The 14,610-nt window shown below is 43.4% G+C and overlaps 1 protein-coding gene across 4 annotated transcripts in view; it reads left to right on the top strand.

The window, feature by feature from the left end:
• Positions 1 to 4,662: 4,662 nt before the first annotated feature.
• pcdh19 (protocadherin 19) overlaps positions 4,663 to 14,610 on the top strand; it is an 88,161-nt gene continuing 78,213 nt past the window's right edge. The window contains exons 1-2 of one of the 4 annotated variants that reach the window (XM_041798235.1): positions 4,663 to 7,861; positions 10,286 to 10,400. In XM_041798235.1, the coding sequence (XP_041654169.1) occupies positions 5,715 to 7,861; positions 10,286 to 10,400 (2,262 nt within the window). In that variant the 5' untranslated portion in view covers positions 4,663 to 5,714. Of the gene's footprint in view, positions 7,862 to 10,267; positions 10,614 to 14,610 lie in introns of all 4 variants that reach the window. The other 3 variants (XM_041798233.1, XM_041798234.1, XM_041798232.1) reach the window with 3 other exon arrangements.

Raw genomic sequence — 14,610 nt, 5'->3', positions numbered from 1 at the left:
ACAAATTATGCGGTTTAAAATTTTTTGTAATCCATTTTTGTACAATTCCCTGACAAGAGTGGGCCACACCAGTGCTATTGAAAACTTTCACAATAAATCAGGAGATAAATTTGACTTTGTTTTTTTTTAACACTGAAGGATCAGTGGACTTATCCTGGGCATTTCTACATAGATCATAAAGAAAGAGCTACAGAAAGTGAAATAACATCCTTAATTTCAAAATAATTGACATCTTTTTAATAGGGTAACACCAGTGAGACCACCCTGAGGGACCAATACTTTCATGTTATAATTCATAACATTTATTTTAAACCTCGTTTTGCTTTAGATATTTGAAAGCCATGCATACATACTATTGATTCTTAGGTAAGGTAGAAAAAAAATCATTTGACCTCTAAATACGCCCTCGACCCCTATTTATAAAACTAGGGATGGGCTTTCATGTGGTGCTTGGCATCTATGTATCTAGTTCAAATAAAATCATTCACTCAATAAAGTATTATTGTTCAAGTAAGGTGAGGTTTTATATTAAAATATAAAAATGTGTCTTCATAATGTTCAGTAAAAGCAAGAGATATGAAATGCACATTTCTGTAGCACCAACAGTGATTTTGTGCATATATTCTAAATGATTTTGATAGTTTTATGTCCATCTAGAAGGCAAAACTAGGCCAACTGCAGCTCCTACTATTGATCAGTCCGGATCTTAACAGACCTAGACTCTATTTATAGCTTTATTTATTACAAATACCTGATTTACATGTCCATATTTCACAACAATGACCTTCTTCTTCTCTCCACGCGCAGTTCAATCACTCCTTATTGATTAGCAATGATTGGATATTACTCAGAACTAACTCACCTCTCGGAGCAGCATATTAATTGTGGTCAAACTGCAGTCTTGTAGTCCCAATATAAACAGGAAATTGATTTGCCGGCGTGTTTCATTGTTATTCTTCCGGCATTGTTGTTGTTTTCTGTACCGGGGTGAGACAGTCTGGGGGTGAGAAGAGGAAAAAAAAATGGACAAACTGGAATCACAGAGAGAAGCGGACGCTAGGTGTCACCCTTGTGACTTTGAAATCGGCCTGCCCTCCCGAGGAAGTGATGGCGTCTGAGCGCGTGCTGCATGGGAGGGAGAGTGTGGAAATGTGTGGAAATGTGTGTGTGTGTGTGTGGTGGACCGGCTGTGGCTGTGACCGAGTGACACTTCCCTCTGAAGGAGAGGCGCGTGATTTCAGAGAGGAGGGTGGTGATTACAGTCAATATGTTGAGCTCAATAATCGCCCTTCATGGTTTTTTTTTATCTTAACTGCTTTCTCTTAACTGACACGTGACCGGCGTGAATCGCTCTCGCCATTGTGAGCGGTCTAAGATGTCAACATGAGTTAAAGCAGACGCTGAATGTAAGCGATGTGTTTGTTTATCTGATGAGAGGCGACATAATGGAGGCTAAAGTGCGTCCACTTAAACATTAACCTGCTCAGATACATACCCTGTCAATGAAGGCAATCATAATAACAATTCAAAGTGAAGGAAATGTACCCACTTTATTCCTGTGGGGGGGTCCACTGTAGCTGTGGTTGGAACTTCCGGTGAATTACAGGTAATAGAAAACGTCCCTCCCCGTGGCTCACTATGGTAAAGGAGTTGTAGCTTTGACAGGCAGTTGCTGTGTTGGAGGCTGTGAGCAAGCAGAACAACGTCAGTCTTCCTGCTTTAACACCTGAATGTCTGACTCTTAGCATAGCATGACATAAAGTCAACAAACAATGCCATAATTCACGCCTTGAAGCTGTATCCTTCCGCCATGTAACTAAAGGCAGAGTGCACCACATAATCTAGTACTCTTAAATTCAATGTCAACCGGAAAAGCTGAAAATATATAAAATTACCATTAGATGAATTAGTGTGTATTACCTTATATGGTAAAAATAAAGACATACAAAATAAAACTCACTTTACAATAGTGATTTAGCAACAATAGTGTTTTAAAGGAACAAATCCTCAATTTAGTAACTGTTTCATTGATTAAACCAGACATCCAGCTTAATGTTAATCAAAGCTCAATGTTGTTTGTAATATTTTGTTAAACAGCTGATATCTGTTGCTCTATTCTTGATAACTAGGCACGGTTTAATATGTGTCTCAAACAATGGTGTTTCAAATATGCTGCTCACTGTTAGAATTAATCAGAGATTTGATTTACCACACTGAAGAGTTGACCAGGTGAATCATGGGTAAATCCGAATCAGATTTGGGTTTGATTGCCAAGTGCATTTTCAAATACATGGGATTTAGATTGGAGTTTAGTTCAAACAAGTACCATAGAGGAAGAATAAAAAATATTAAGAGGCTATTGACAATAGAATAACAATATAAAATATAAAATATTAAGGGGTTGGGCTTGAATAGGTTGGTGTAGAAAAAATATAGTACTAAATTAAGAATATAAAATACAATAAAACCATCATAGATGGGACTAGTTGGTGAAATAAAAATCTCACCAACTCCACAAACCAAAGAAAGAAACATTAAAGCTCAAGCCTACAGCTTCTTTAAAGTATTTCAAGTCATGTCTCAACTCCTTAAGTCAGGGGTTCTCAGACTTTTCAGCTCGCGACCCCTAAAATAAAGGTGCCAGAGACTGAGGACCCCCACTGTACCTGAAGGTGGTTAAAGCAATGTGCAAATTCAAGAATAGTGTCCAGACTCATTTTGATGATTTTTTAAAAACATAACTCTGATTTTAGCATAAATCTCACCAAATTACCATGTTTATGAACACTTAACCAATTGTATACATGTACTTTTTATAAAATGGGTAAATTTTATAATTTGAAAACTTTTAAGAATATAATTTGTTTTTTGGAAGACGTCTGGCGACACCCTCTGTGTTTCATGACCCCTAAGTGAGAACCACAACCTTATTACTATTCAGATACTGAAAACTACAGTTAAGCTATGCTTGCTTCTAAAGTTAGCTAACATACCAGTGATAGTGGAGGTGTTTTTTTATTTGTCCTCTACAGTTGAAAGTGGATGAATATTATCGTGTTTCAGGTGTAACAGATGACGTTTACATATTTTAAGTAGTGATGGGAATTCAGGCTCTTTTTAGTGATGCGGATCATTTGGCTCGGCTCACCAAGAAGAGCCGACTCTTTCGGCTCTCAAACGGCTCTGCATTTGGGTGTCTGTTTGGTGTAACTTGACCTGCCAAGTTTTGCAATGTCACAACACATGACTGATACACATGCTGATGCTTTAATTCAATTATGCTTTAGCTTAATAATGAAGATATGCAATTAATTTTAGACGTACACAGTCTTCCCAACACGTTGTGGGTCTTATGAAATCTGCTCACTGGCTGGGTTGTATGACACACCTGATATAACACAATTTAACATCATTAACATGGGTCTTTAAGATGTGGTGTGCCTGTGGTAGTGTGGAGAGAAGATTGTCCCTATAATGCACAGACACATACGAAATATGAATAAAGAAACAATCATAGTAAAGATGAGAATGATATCGCTAAAACGGCCCGTAAACGGGATCCGGATCTTTTCGTTCACGTCAAAGAGTCGGTTCTTTGAACCGTGTCGTTCACGAACGGCACATCACTAATTTCAGTTGTTCTAATAATTACTATTAGCGTTTTGCTTCCATGCAAACTTCCGGTCTGATCGAGTATCACAGACTAAAACTGCTAACTTCTTCTTGTATTTTGATGACGTAGGCATCAAAATAGACTATTTCAGTTTAACAAATTTCTGCAAATCATTCACATCAACCCTGCACGGATGTGGTGTCACTTCTGACCTTAATAAACACTTATAGACCAGCACACATTTAAACCTTTGGATCCCGTTGTGTTTCCAGTAATAGATTAGCCTGCTTAAGGGCAACATTTAGTCTGAAAACCTTACGGTTTTTCTCAGACATCACAGAAGGAAAAACGTGGGTTATTTATGTATTGATTCAGCCCCTGGCGAGATTTCCTCCCAGCATGCAGCTACATAGAAACCTATAATCTATAACGTTTGTTGGTTATTGGGGAATTGGCTCACCATGGTGCCTGCCTGCATGCATGCAGCCGTGGCTGGGGTTCACTGTAGATGTGGTGCAAACACTCGTCAGGATATAAATGATGTAACACAACGCGCACGGTTGCAACGGGTGTATAGATCAACTGGCCCTCCTGCACTTTATTTTGTAAAATGCATCTGAGGATACAGGAAAATGCTGTTTGTCTGTGAAGGTGTGCTCTTTCCTGAGGATCAGGTGATTCCTTTAGTTGTAAAAATGCTGCAGAAAATCAAACAAGAAGGAGAAATGTGGGTAAAGTTATCCTTATGATGCTCTCTGGAGGAAATGACTGCCCTGCTCTGTTTTCCCCCCCCTCTGAATTCAACTTTTTTAAAACAATCATCTTCACATCTCTGTGCTTCCACTTCCACCCTACAATCGTCCGTTGAGTCGTCCGTCTGCAGGAGAACAGGTAGTTTGGTCGTGTATTCTCGCCTGTACTTTGCCCCTCCCACCAGCAGCTCCCAGCCCTCCTGTGTAACCCCTGATTGGCTGAGGGGATTGCGGGTCCTGAGACTGAGCGCTCGGCTCGGAGCTGCGCGTCCGCCAGTGTGCACCAGTGAAGCGAGAGGAGCGCTTGTTGGAGTCAACTGTAGACAGCCTACTGGCAACGAGTGGTGATTTTCTTTTTCTTTTTTTCTGCCTCCACCAGGCTGGATATAGGCGACTGTGCCTCTGCTTTGCTGCAGCCCAAAAACACATTTTAAAGGCGACATTCACTAGGCGATACATCTTTTTTTTTCTGCCACTGGCTTTTGGCTACATTCTCATCGGATTGTGCGTGTTGCATGGACTAATTACCGGAATACGTGCTGCCTTTTTCCAAGTGAGATACGAGGAAATTAATTAGTAAGTAAAGCTTGAAGACTTGCGGAAGGGAGGAGAGACTAAATCTGCTGGAAATAATATTAAAGGTAATCGGGACTTCAGTGGTGTGATGAGGCATTCCTGCATTTGCACTCTTGTTCTTTAGGCAAAGATATCCGGACTTAAGCTGTTGAATGATTTTCTGACTGCACCTTTTTCATCAGATGTGCAGTTTGAGAGCACCATAGCTGCCGACTGAAGAGGAATTTTCATCACAGCTTGTTCTCTATCTCACAGAGTGAGGTGCATATGCAGAATGCGACTTCAATTTTTGCAGCAAGGAGGAGAATCGAACACGGACTTTTGAACCTGATCACTCGAACCTGAAGATTTTGTCCATTTATATGGACTTTTGCTGCTCCAAGGAATTCCTTTTGCGTGTGTCCTTTCTTTTTACGCACGTGAAAATGAACACTTCATCATGTTTTTGATAAGAGCTGCACGGATTTACTCGCTCAAATCAGTGTTGTGAGAAAGATTCAGGCATGTTTCCACGTATCTGTACCGTCCGCTGCAGCAGACCGGAGGATGTGCTGCGCCTGAGAAGAGTCAAATAGGCTGAGGCACTTGTAACAATTCTAGCGTCCACACCATGATTTAATTTGCATGCACGAGAACCATTCGTCACCTTAACATTTCTTCTCCGGACACTTTAATGACATGATTCATTTGGAACCCTTTTCCTCTTTTCTCTGACGTGCAGTCTTGTGCGTAAAAATCAAGATTTTCATTAGAGAAATAACTCAACAGGTACAATGCAAAGCAAGGAGATGGAATTAATACAACTGATTGCTGTGTTCCTCTTGTTTTTGGTCGGGGCTGAGGCTGTCATCAACTTGAAGTATGGAATAAACGAGGAGATGAAGCCCGGCTCCGTGATTGGAAATGTGACAAAGGACGCGCTAAAGCAGGGATTTCAGATTGCACCGCAGCCCCCGTACTTAAGGGTTATATCCAATTCTGAGCCCCGATGGGTGGAACTGAGTCCAGCCGGAATCCTTACAACCCAAATGAAAATAGATCGGGATGTAGTTTGCAGACAGAACCCAAAGTGCATTATTTCCCTTGAAGTGATGTCAAACTCTATGGAGATCTGCGTCATCAAAGTTGAAATTGAGGATTTGAACGATAACGCACCCAGATTCCCAACCAGCCACATTGATATTGAGATTTCTGAAAACGCCTCCCCTGGTACCAGGTTTCCCCTAGAGGGGGCAAGCGATCCGGACTCGGGGATCTTTGGAGTGCAATCATATTCCATCACCCCAAATGAGCTTTTCGGACTGGAAATAAAGACCAGAGGGGATGGGTCCAAAATAGCTGAGCTTGTTGTGCAAAAATCGTTAGACAGAGAGACCCAGTCCCACTATACGTACGAAATCAGCGCAGAAGATGGAGGAGACCCTCCTAAGATAGGCGCGGTCCAGTTAAATATCAAGGTGATAGACTCTAATGACAACAACCCGGTTTTTGACGAGACTGTGTACACTGTTAACGTGATGGAGAACTCCCCTATCAATACGTTAGTCATAGATCTGAATGCCACGGATCCTGACGAGGGCACAAATGGAGAGGTTGTGTACTCCTTCCACAGTTACGTCAGCGAAAAAACGAGGGAAGCGTTTAAAATTGACCCCAGAACCGGAATCATCACCGTGAACGGGGTTTTGGATTACGAAAACACGCAGATATATGAGATCGACGTCCAGGCTAAAGATTTAGGTCCCAATTCGATCCCAGCTCACTGCAAAGTCACAGTAAACGTGATGGACACTAACGATAACCCACCTGTCATCAGTTTACTCTCCCTGAACACGGAGATGGTGGAAGTTAGCGAGAACGCGCAGCGCGGGTATGTCATCGCGCTGGTGAGGGTGTCAGATAAGGATTCTGGGGCAAACGGCAAAGTGCAGTGCAGGCTGCAGGGAAACGTGCCGTTCAGGCTGCAAGAATATGAAAGCTTCTCCACCATACTAGTCGATGGCAGGCTGGACAGGGAGCAAAAGGACACGTATAACCTGACCATTCAAGCGGAGGACAGTGGCATCCCTCCTTTACGCGCCACCAAATCTCTGGTAGTTAAAGTCACGGATGAAAATGACAACCCTCCCCACTTCCTCAAACCGCACTATCAAGAGATGGTGATGGAGAACAACCTCCCTGGCTCCTGTCTGCTGGCTGTGTCAGCAGAAGACCCAGATTTAGGCATGAATGGCACAGTTTCCTACTCCATAGTTCCCGGTGAGATTAAGCACATGGATGTAAACACATATGTCAGCATAAACCCATCAGGCCGCATTTACTCCATGAGATCATTCGATCATGAGTACACCAGGACTTTTGATTTCAAAGTTTTGGCTAGAGACAATGGCAACCCCTCTTTATCCAGCAACGCCACTGTGCGTATTGTTGTCCTGGATGTGAATGATAACACACCTGTGATGACGAACCCTCCTCTGGTTAATGGCACAGCGGAGGTGTCCATACCCAGAAACGCAGGGGTGGGTTACATGGTGACCCAGGTGAAAGCAGACGACTACGACGAGGGGGAGAACGGGAGGCTGACGTACACCATCTCTGAGGGGGACAGGGCTTTCTTCGAGATCGACCAGGTGAACGGAGAGGTGCGCTCCACCCGGATGTTTGGAGAAAACGCCAAATCCACGTATGAGATCACTGTAGTGGCGCGTGATCACGGCAAGCCCTCCCTGTCCGCCTCGGCCTACATTGTGGTGTACCTGTCCCCGGATCTGAACGCGCAGGAGCCTATCGGACCTGTCAACCTGTCCCTCATCTTCATCATCGCGCTGGGCTCTATCGCCGCCATCCTGTTCGTTACCATGATCTTTGTGGCGGTAAAGTGCAAGAGGGACAATAAGGAGATCCGGACGTACAACTGCAGGTACTGACTTAGTGTGTGAGTGTGCGTGTGAGTGAAAATGTCTGTGCGTAAAAGCGCCGTGCGTTGTGCCATCACGCCATCATGCTTGGATTTGTAGAGTGTCAGTGCATTGCTTTTGTCATGCAGCATGTTGAGGCCCAAGACTGCAGATTTTCTTCCTTCCTAACACACACACACACACACCCACACACACACACACACACGCACACCACCGAGAGCGAGACCGTCTGCCTTAAATCAGACATTCTGCTGAGGAGGCCCCCACTGTTCCGCGTTAAGGACAACCTGATTGATTGATTTAATCCAGCCATTGTAACCAATTGACTCATAAATATGACCGTTCAACTGTCATGTTCAATTTGCAGCTGTGTTGCCGGACAATTAACGTCCCACTGGTTCAATAGCAGTCCCAGACATTTATTATTTAACGTGCACCGTGGCTGATTGGCTGTTATCAGCTCTAATCTGGTGTGATTATGGACAGTCCTCTCTGTCAGTCACATTTACCTCTGCTTTCTTATGCACCAAGGCAGCAAGAAAGATATTAACAGTGCATGTTAGATGATTCAAAAGCACTCAGTTTAGAGAGCCACCATCTACTTTAGGCATTCCTGGTGAGAAGTCAATGATTATTTTCCAGACCTTGCATATTGAACACTGTTTTCTTCATCAATCAGATCATCAGCCCAGGCTTTGATTTCCCTGTGCCACATTACCACTATGAATTTACATATAGATTGGATTTGAGAATTTAACCTGCAGCTATAATCATATTTTGCTCCAAACATAATTTTGTTAATTTGAAGGTAACTCAAGCTGTATTTCAAGCATGTAGCCCTGGAAAAATATCCTCAACATCCTGAAATAGTGCCCTGATGCCCTTTTTTCCTCACTGTAGTGTTGATTAATTGTGCTTTTTTTCATATGTAGGCCTCTCAATTTACACTTTCTTGTGCAGAAGCTTGGATAAGTTCTCTAATAGCTCCAAACAAAGGCAAATCCCCCCCCTTCCTTAACAGGAGGAAACAGTTTCGACATCTTGATCACAGGTTCCTGGTGTCATATCACATTTGATCACACATTTGTTAAGAGAAACAGTGATCAACAAGAACAAAAATCCCCATCCGAGTCCCCTTCCTCTGCCTGTGCGAGCCCCTCTCCCTGCTGGGAGCTTTAATCAGCTCTGATGTGCTCTGCTCCTCAGTCGCCACCTCAAATTTGAGGAGCAGTTATCTCCAATTTATTGCACGTCCTCTGTCAGTCGGTCTGACTCTGAAGATTTTCCCCCCTTCAAGATTTCAATTTGGGCAAAGAGTGGAGACACTACATGTTAAGATGATAAATGAAAATGAGATGGGAGTATTTTTATTTGCAGGTTCCCATTTTCTTTCCTCTAAAACAGGAGGTGTGGGGCATAGAGTGGGGGAGGAGAGCTGGTTTTTTTTTTCAAGATGCAATCTGAGAGAAAAATGAAAAAGACAGAGTACACTGGGGCTTCTTAACAGTGTGATTTGAAAAGCGACTGAGGATTAGAGCTGCCTTTTAGTGAGAAACAGAGGCCAGTGGGGGCTGGTGCAGCAGAGATGTTCAAGACAATACAAGAAGCAGAAACAGACACATTCCAGATATTGCAATTTCAAGGATAATGATGGTTCTGTTGCAGGCTTAACTGGGAAATAAATGATTTACTCCTTGCCTGGAGGTTAAAGAACGGCCTCTAGCAGAATTTGAAGCAATGCAGATGGTAAAAAGCATCAAAATTATATGGAAGATGTCTAGTGAAGTTTGTAGTCATCACTATAGAGTGCAGAGCATCTGTTCTACAGTGAAAAACTGCTAGGCTGTGCGAAGAATGAATATTTCCCCCAGTCTGAGTTTCCTTTGATAAAACATGGCTGTGTTGCTCATTTGCTCTTATTAAAGTCAAAATACTCAGCTCAAGTTTGCAGCAGCCACTGAGAGCAGCTAAATGAATCTGAATCTGCGTTTCTCCTGCACTCCGTCTCGCTACTGGGGAGCATGATAATGAAAGAAAAACTGGAATTAGTGTGGGCTGTGTGCTTTGAATATGATTGCATATACCGGTAGTGCTGCTCAGAACTCATGTGTCCTTTTTTGCTTTTTTTGCTTCTGTGGTTTTGGCATGTTTGCATTTTGCCTGCCTGTTTGTGACATGTTGATTGTTGAGCATGCAAATGCAAACAAACAAGGGGATGAGGGCTCCATTGCTGGCCGGGAGCGTGGGAGTCACTTAAATGTGCAGTTCCACGCCCGGACACACGCAATGAGCCTTCGTCTGGCACCCATGGTCGAACGGTGGGCCTAGCTGGCATGGCGGGGCGAGCTTTTCGACCGTGTGGACAGGGGAGGGGAAAGACAGGACACTGCTTTATTGAGTCTGTTCAGTTTCTTCTACTTACGCAGGGTGGCGGAGTACTCATACGGCAACCAGAAGAAGTCGAGCAAGAAGAAGAAGCTGAGCAAGAACGACATCCGCCTGGTGCCCCGAGACGTTGAGGAGACGGACAAGATGAATGTGGTGAGTTGCTCGTCTCTCACCTCCTCGCTCAACTACTTCGACTACCACCAGCAGAGCCTGCCGCTGGGCTGCAGGCGCTCCGAGAGCACCTTCCTCAACGTGGAGAACCAGAACTCGCGCAATGCCGCTCCAAACCACGGCTATCAGCACCCGTTCACTGGGCAGGGCCACCAGCAGCCAGACCTCATCATCAACGGCATGCCGCTGCCAGAGGTGAGATACAATTCGCTGTGCTCTGTCCTGACGCATTGGCTGGGCTGCTCTTGTTGTGACTCAAGTAGGAGAAAACTGGTTTGAACATTGATCCCTGTTGCTAAATATGAGGGGAACCCATTAGCTTTGATAGAGTCCCTTTTCTAATGTAGATGTTCCGGTATCAAGATCAGTGATAAGTGTTGTTGGTATTGGTAACAGTGTCGGAGGCCGATCTTGGTGTCAATGTGTGTATATTTTTGTTTGATAGTGCAAAAGATAATGAAATAATCTGATTCAATAATGAAATAGGCTCTATTTTTATTAAGTTATGATGAAATTTGCACGGCTGTGCTAGAGGAAGGTGTAATCAATAGAAGCAGATTGTTAGGAATCCCTTTCTCCACTAGTGAGCTACATTTTTCATCCTAGTATCTGAGGGATAACCAATATCCACAAGCTTAAGTATCAATATCAGTATCAAAAGAACAAAAAAAATATATTTGAACATCCTGAAGAATTAAATCAATAGGCCTTACTGAATTAGATTCAAAGATTCAATGCAACATCTCTTCACCCATCTCAGCATCTAGGAATATTTTTCATTCCATTGTGCCACCAGTTGGGGTCCCAGAGAGCCCGTCTGTTATTGATGGCAAGATGAGCTATTAGAAAAGGCACGTGTGACGCCGCGTCGGCCCATCTGAGTGGAATCTTTCAAGACATTTCAAAAGGCCGAGACACTGATGCTGACCTGTGACTCGGGCGGAACGCTTTGCCAAGCAGAATTTGGAGGCCTGACAGAGTGGATTATTTGGCCTCTCTTGCACCAGTTTTTTTTTTGGCCCTTTGTATTTGTGCTGAGCTATTGCAAATAAAAAAATAAAGGAAGAAGAAGAAGAGTGCGAGCACCTGCCAGATGTATTGACCCGGCTAATCAGCTCCAACACACCATGCAGTCATTTCAGGTGCAAGCAGAAAGAATAATCATTGCTTAAATGCTTTATCTGTTGTCTTGTCCTTTTGAGTGTTAGTGCATGGCTGCTCTGCACACCCAGCCATCGAATTTCCCTGACATGCCATGCATGGCTCCAGCAGAGCAGAGAAGGTCTGAACGAGTGCATGTAGACTAGCTGATCTTTAGGTTATAGATTTCTGAATGTATGAACTTCGCTATTGGATTGTTTGGCCAGCCTTCCTTTACTTCTCCTTGATCCCACGAGAGAAAGGAAGGGGGGGGGTTATGCTTGTGTAGCTGTGTTTGTTTGTGTTTGTGCAAGAATGTGCTCGCTCTTACAGACAGCAGCAAATAAGCCCGAGCTCCTTGCACACACATACGCTTGTAATTGATGACTCCAATCTCCGTTTGACATTCAGTGAGAAGAAGGTGGTGGCTGGGAGTGGGGGTCTTAAAACAAGAAACACAAGATGGATATTGATGTATTGACTGCATGATCCGGAGAGATCCAGGCACCGATGGATCCTGAGGGGTCAATGAGACCTACTTACAGGCATGCTGATTTACTAGGCCTGTCTTAGCTGGTTCTGACCGAGTGTGGTGTGAATAACACAGGTGGAAAGAATGAGAAACGTTGTGCATAGGGAGGAGGGGGTTGTCCTGTGGTGTTATCCGGTCAGTGGAGAAGCAGAGGTGGGGGGATTCAGCGGGCACATGCAGTGACCCGTATGCTGTGATTGTATTTGCTGGTAGGTAGCACGGCGCAGGTCAACACCACCCTTATCCCTGCCAAAGAGAGAGAGAGAGAGCGAGAGAGAGAGAGAGGGGGAAAAAGTGGGCTCTGACTGCACAGAGAAATCAACGGCGGCTGTGAAAGGCTCCAGCAGCATCCTGTCTCTGTGGCTTAAACATCCAATAAAAGCCCATTTGCCGCAGGATTAGGAGAGCCTTTATTTGTTTCAGCTAATGAAAAAGTGGAGAGGGAGACAAATGGGGTCGAAGATTGATTTTGATGATTCCATATGCAAAGCTGCGAGCTGCGTGAGGGCAGATAGAGAGATAAGTAGGGGGATGAAGTGAGCGAGCGAGGGCAAATGAGTCTCAGTGCCAGGTGTCTGAGCCCCCGACCACGTTCTCTCATCTTCTTAGAGCCAGTTGATTGGCTTTGATAGAGGCCGGGCCTGTTTAGCATGCAGCTTCCACCGCTCTCCGCCTTGCACATGATGTTGACAAACATCTCTTTGACCCGGGTTTTTGCATATCCTCGCCTGACGTGTGCGACCAAGAAAGTTAGTGTGAAGTAGTCGTGTGGAAATATTTATATAAAGGAAAACAAGATCCTCATAAAGCAGCAACAAAAACACTGAGCCTTTTCGAAAAAGCTATTAAAAGCAGGGGTCGACTGATATCGTTATTTCTGCAACCGATACGATTATCAGTCATGAGACAGATAATTGATATTTATTTACAGCAAAAATGAAAGTCTTTTAGAGAATCTGAATTAATTTGAATAAATGCTACAGCAATAAAGGTGATTTTTAACCAATAAAAGCAGCAAAAACGGTGTAAAAATAATCTAAAACAAGTACTCAAGAACATCTAAATATGTCAAACAAAACATATGTAATATGGCAAAGGTAAAACAGAATGTTATATAACTTTTAATGATAATAGATATATTTTCTTCACAATTATAACTACTGATGCATTCACTTTTAATATGCATTGCTTAAATACAGTACTTGAGTGTCCTAAATATACTTTATTAATCCACCACTTGGGTTAACAGAGGCCTAAGATCCAGCATTTGTCTAAGGCCGGCCACACACTACAGCCCCGACGATCGTGGAGGCGTATCCCGAGAGGAGCCTCGTCGCAAATGATTATTTGTCGGAATAGTCTGCATGTGTGTGGTGTCAACACAATTCATTTACTGCTCCAAATCGCGTCGTAGCCTCCCAAACCCGGAATCGTGAATATCAAACATGTTTGATATCTACAATTCTAAGTCATAGTGCTGCTGATGGAGTACCCACAACAACCAATGAGAGCGAGCAGACAGGTAGTATCACCAGACGAATCATATGTGCTTTCACCACTCACAACCATGAACACAACTGTACCTTAATTCCAGCCAGGGTTTCGTCCTGAGTCTTTCCCCTGTTTTATGATTGTTGCTTCACCCGTAACGCATGCCAGGACAGCCTGTTGTGGAGAGACAGCAAGACGGTATCGACAGACATCCATGTTTTGTTTTTTTCTCAAGTCACGTGATCACGCGAGGTCATAGGCAGGTCGGCAGGTGTGTGGTCTTCAGTGATCTGACGATCTGGCTGAGTCGTCTAGTGTGTGCGTTCAGAGGATTAAAGACGAAAAATCTTTGGAAATTGTCCTGAAGTCTGTGGTCTCCCACGGTTTTAAAATCGTTTCAGATTTTAAAAATCATCTAGTGTGTGGCCGGCCTAAGGCAGTGATCATCACCTGGCAGCCCGGGAGCCACATCAAGGCCCCAGAAGACTATTAAATTCAGAAAACATGTTTTTTTAGTGTCTATTTGTCCTTATATTGCTATAGCTATTAAGTCAACCCTAAAAATGATCAGTATTGAAACAGCGTTATCAGGAACATTTTGCATTTGACCCGCTTTTACAAAAATCCACCATCCAGCCATCATTAGTAAACATGATGCATTAAAAAACACAACATCATTCCTGTCTTAGTCTAATCTGCAGTGTTTTGTGACAACTTTCCACTCCAGGCTCATGGAGAGTGAAATTTTGTGATTTAAATTTTTGAGCTTTAAAAGAAAAGACTTGTTTCATGCACATGCTTCTGACCAATCAGGACACAGCATAGTATCAAACACAGGGATGGAGAACATAGAAACCCCAGAAACATGGAGCCTAAATATCTCAATCACTTCCCTGTGCCTGGTAAAGATGCCAGGGGCTTAGGCCTAAAAATCATATATAGAGGAAAATATTTATTTATTAATTTCATTTGAAAGTCTGGCCCCCCACAGCATTTGTCAAAACAAACCTGGCCCATTGATAAATGCAG

Source organism: Cheilinus undulatus, linkage group 10 (genome assembly GCF_018320785.1).
Source record: "Cheilinus undulatus linkage group 10, ASM1832078v1, whole genome shotgun sequence".
NCBI classification, from domain to species: domain Eukaryota; kingdom Metazoa; phylum Chordata; class Actinopteri; order Labriformes; family Labridae; genus Cheilinus; species Cheilinus undulatus.
Note: the sequence above shows the minus strand (reverse complement) of the source record. Positions and strands in the feature narration are given on the sequence as shown.